Genomic DNA, 3,664 nt, shown 5'->3' on the forward strand with positions numbered 1-3,664 from the left:
GCTAGACATAGGTAATTGTTTAGCTTGTGTTTTGTATAAATAATTCATGCTGTACACATGAAATGTTAAAAAATACGATACAGATCTATTAACATATTATGTCGGTATAAAATATGAAAATTGTACGTTCTGTCGGTTTAAAAGTATAAGAGTATTTTTTATCTGTATCCGTCATTTACATAACTATTTATTTTAAATAGAAACTTGATTGTTGTGTTTAACGCCTCTAGTGGACGACTTTCGTATATTTATGTAACATTCCGTAATATTTCTAAAAAATTTTTTTTTAAAACGATCTTTTTTCTTTTTCACTCTCGTTCATTGATATATTGATAAGTTTTTACAATATAATTTATGCGTATGGAATTCGACTCAATAAAAATTTAACTAATAATTGATTTTTAAATCTATCTTGAAACTTTTTCAATTTAAAAAAATATTTGTAAGGTATGGTTTTTATAGTTTGTAGTTTCTTTAAAAACAATTCTTCAAATCGTATTAAAGTCAATATTCTTTACCTATAGATAAAGTTGAACTTACAATGTATATGGATCTAACTATATCTATTCTAGTTTAATATATGGTTCAAGTTTCATTGCCCTCATGATATCTCCAGTGACGGAACATCTACCAGCCTGCATGATCACTCTCGGATCCTCCTTGCCGAAGACCAGCTGTTTGAAATAATGCTCATTAAGAGTAAACGTTGTATCTGGATCTTCGTCTGGTTCCCCTTCGTATACCGTGACATTGTTGAGATCTAGTGCTGAAAAAAAATGTTTGATTTAAGAGTTTGAGTTATATAAATTCCCATTTTAAATCGATTTATTTGTTGTTTTATGTTATATTTAATTTATATTTCACGATTTATTAGACAGCAAAATAAGGTATCCATCAGAAAGGTGATGTAGTAACTACTGCGTTACTAAATACCTCATTTGAAAGTCATTTTGTTATGAATGTGCACACAAGTACGGTCGCAGCTAAAGAGAGTCGTTATTTGTTGATATTTAAAAACATTAAATATATACCGTAGCAATGTTTCTAAATAATGCACTGCTTTGTGGACTTCTATATAAGGTATACCAATTTACGATCTCGGTAGGCAGTCGATCACGCTCGGTAATCCTTTCGAGGAGTTCGAATTACTTCGTTAGTAAACAAGGAGAACGTTGAAGCATATGCAATATTAATGTTGTACCACTGTTGTATATATTTTGTTATTAAAAGACCTAAGATTTCCTCCTAATTTGATATCCAAATACAGACAGGTCTAATTTAAAAAACTCATGCAAGGCAAAAAAAAACATGTCTGTTGTTTGAGCTCCCTTTAATATTTATTTTATTCTGTTTTTTATTTTTTGTTGTTATAGTCGCAAAATAAATACATCATATGTGAAAATTTCAAATGTCTAACTAACTTGTGACAGAAGGACGAACGGACAGCGGGATCTTAGTAATACCCTTTGGCTACGAACCCTAAAAAAAGTGCTTTTAAAAATATTTTATCGCCTATCCGATCTGTTTATATTTTCAATTCAATTCAATTTTCAAATATCTTAATTCGAAGGTTGTTTACAGTTTAATTAAAAATATCCAATTTCAGACATAATTACTAATAGTTTCTAGCAAAAATAGTAACATAAAATTACTTACTCCAGGAAAAAACTGACGTTCCTTTAATGATATTGAAGAGGAAGACTCCTCCTAGTTCTTTCGCTTTATTTGGATCGACACTCTCCACTCTGCTTCGTATTCTCGCGACCACGTCGGCCTTACTTTGATTGGGTTGATCGCTATGAGACGCACCCTAGAAACACGAGAGATATTAAATGAAGCAAGCACTGTACTTAATATAACTTATTAGAGTTAGTTAGTTTTATAAGATATAATTCATTACTCTGATTCCAATGTAAGCTAAAGCACTTGTGTTATGGAAATCAGAAGTAACGACGGTACCACAAACACCCAGATCGGAGACAACATAGAAAAGTAATGAACTTTTTCTACATCGACTCGGCAGGGAATCGAACTCGGGACTTCGGAGTGGCGTACCCATGAAAACCGATGTAGACACTACTCGACCACGGAGGTCGTCAAATTTTCCATACAATTACACTTTTTATTTTTTTCCGTCTGTGACGTATCATAGTGATAGCGTTAGATTCTATGGAACAGTGACATTATAGAAAGGTTACAAAGATTTTCACAAATCGTAACCGGTATCAAAAACGTCTGAAATATTCACGACAATTGATGTAAAAATTCGATGAACGATAACGTGTTATGACAGATTTGTTTGTATGTTTTTATTTTTTTTATATAGCATATATTATATACTAAATTGATAGTCGTGTTAAATGATAAATAAAGCATACTATTAAAGTAACTTTTTTTTTAATTTTTATTGAACAAACACGAAAACAAACACTTCTATTATATAAAAATTATTTTAAATTATTTTGTCAGTCTATGATATCAATTTAAAATAAAATACACTTGTCGTTTTGTTAGGAATCGAAAAGAAAGATAATTAACGAAAAATTCACAAGATCGAAGATTATATTTATCTAATGTTATAATTTTAATAAATTTAGAAATAAAATGATTACAAAATAACGTACTCACCATGTTGTATGTCAGGTTCCGTTCTGGCGTATGCGGCGAGATCTTGGAGGCTGACTTTCACTTCATTGCAACATTTGCATGTAGGGTGACCATGATACTTCGAACTTTCTTTTGAGTATTTAAAGACAAACTTACTATAGACTTAATATATATATATTGCATACGTGAATGTTTATGTTTGAATGTTTATTAGATAACTTGAATGAGGTGGATTGTCGTATGATTTGAGTAAAATGATAAAAGGTGAAAAATATGAATTAAATATTATTTATTTAATTCATTTAATTTTATTAGATTTTTATTCTTGAGAAAGTAAATAAGGAACTAGATCTTTACTAATATTATAAATGCGAAAGTAACTCTGCCTGCCTATCTGATGCCCTTTTACAGCCAAACCACTGTACCCATTTTAATGTAATTTTGTATGAAGCAAGCTTGAACCTCAAGGGAGGACATAGTATTATACGATGTTATGCCTGACGACCAATCCTTTAAGCGCAAGCGAAGCCGCGGGCGACAATTAGTTTGATATAAAATCGGAAACGTGGTCATATTTTCGTTATCCAAATATGAACCGTAGGTTTTGTAAAGGTTCATGTTTACAATTAGCTCACACAGATAAACATTGTTATTTTGTGTCACCAGACAGTAGGCAAGAGTCAGTAGGGGTAAAGACTTCTATATTGTATTTTTTTAAGTTAGAATGAGAAGAAAATTGCTCCTTCAATACATAAATCATTTACTATTTTTCTCGTAATCTAATGTTGAAGTGCCCACTGCCCAAGAAATGTGTTAGTTTAATAACTGGCACAGGGGATATAGTTTCCAAGATTAGAGGTGTATTCGCGATCTAATGTATGGTCAATATTTCCTATAGCGTCAATGTCTATGGGCGGTGGTGACCACTTACCTCTAGGTGTTTTTTCAATAGTCCACCTATTACATAGTCATAAATCTGACAATAAATTGAATTTCATTATTTACTACATAATATTTTGAAAACGTTTCATAAATATAAACAACATTTATCCCGACG

General features: G+C 31.1%; 1 protein-coding gene across 1 annotated transcript; it reads right to left on the reverse strand.

Moving 5' to 3' along the window:
• Window positions 1-554: 554 nt before the first annotated feature.
• LOC113397082 (uncharacterized) lies at window positions 555-2,757 on the reverse strand. Its single transcript, XM_026635237.2, has 3 exons — window positions 2,629-2,757; window positions 1,657-1,810; window positions 555-766 (listed from the first exon to the last, which is right to left on the reverse strand). Exons 1-3 carry the CDS (start codon window positions 2,629-2,631, stop codon window positions 564-566), a joined length of 360 nt encoding a protein of 119 aa, XP_026491022.1. The 5' UTR covers window positions 2,632-2,757; the 3' UTR covers window positions 555-563.
• Window positions 2,758-3,664: the final 907 nt, after the last annotated feature.

Source organism: Vanessa tameamea, chromosome 19 (genome assembly GCF_037043105.1).
Source record: "Vanessa tameamea isolate UH-Manoa-2023 chromosome 19, ilVanTame1 primary haplotype, whole genome shotgun sequence".
Classification (NCBI taxonomy): Eukaryota; Metazoa; Arthropoda; class Insecta; order Lepidoptera; family Nymphalidae; genus Vanessa; species Vanessa tameamea.

Bases quoted from the DNA above. Each gene is read 5' to 3' on its own strand.
- LOC113397082 (XM_026635237.2), bottom strand. The intron at 767-1,656 runs GTAAGTAATTTT...ATTTTTTTTCAG, and splicing joins AACGTCAGTTTTTTCCTGGA to CACTAGATCTCAACAATGTC.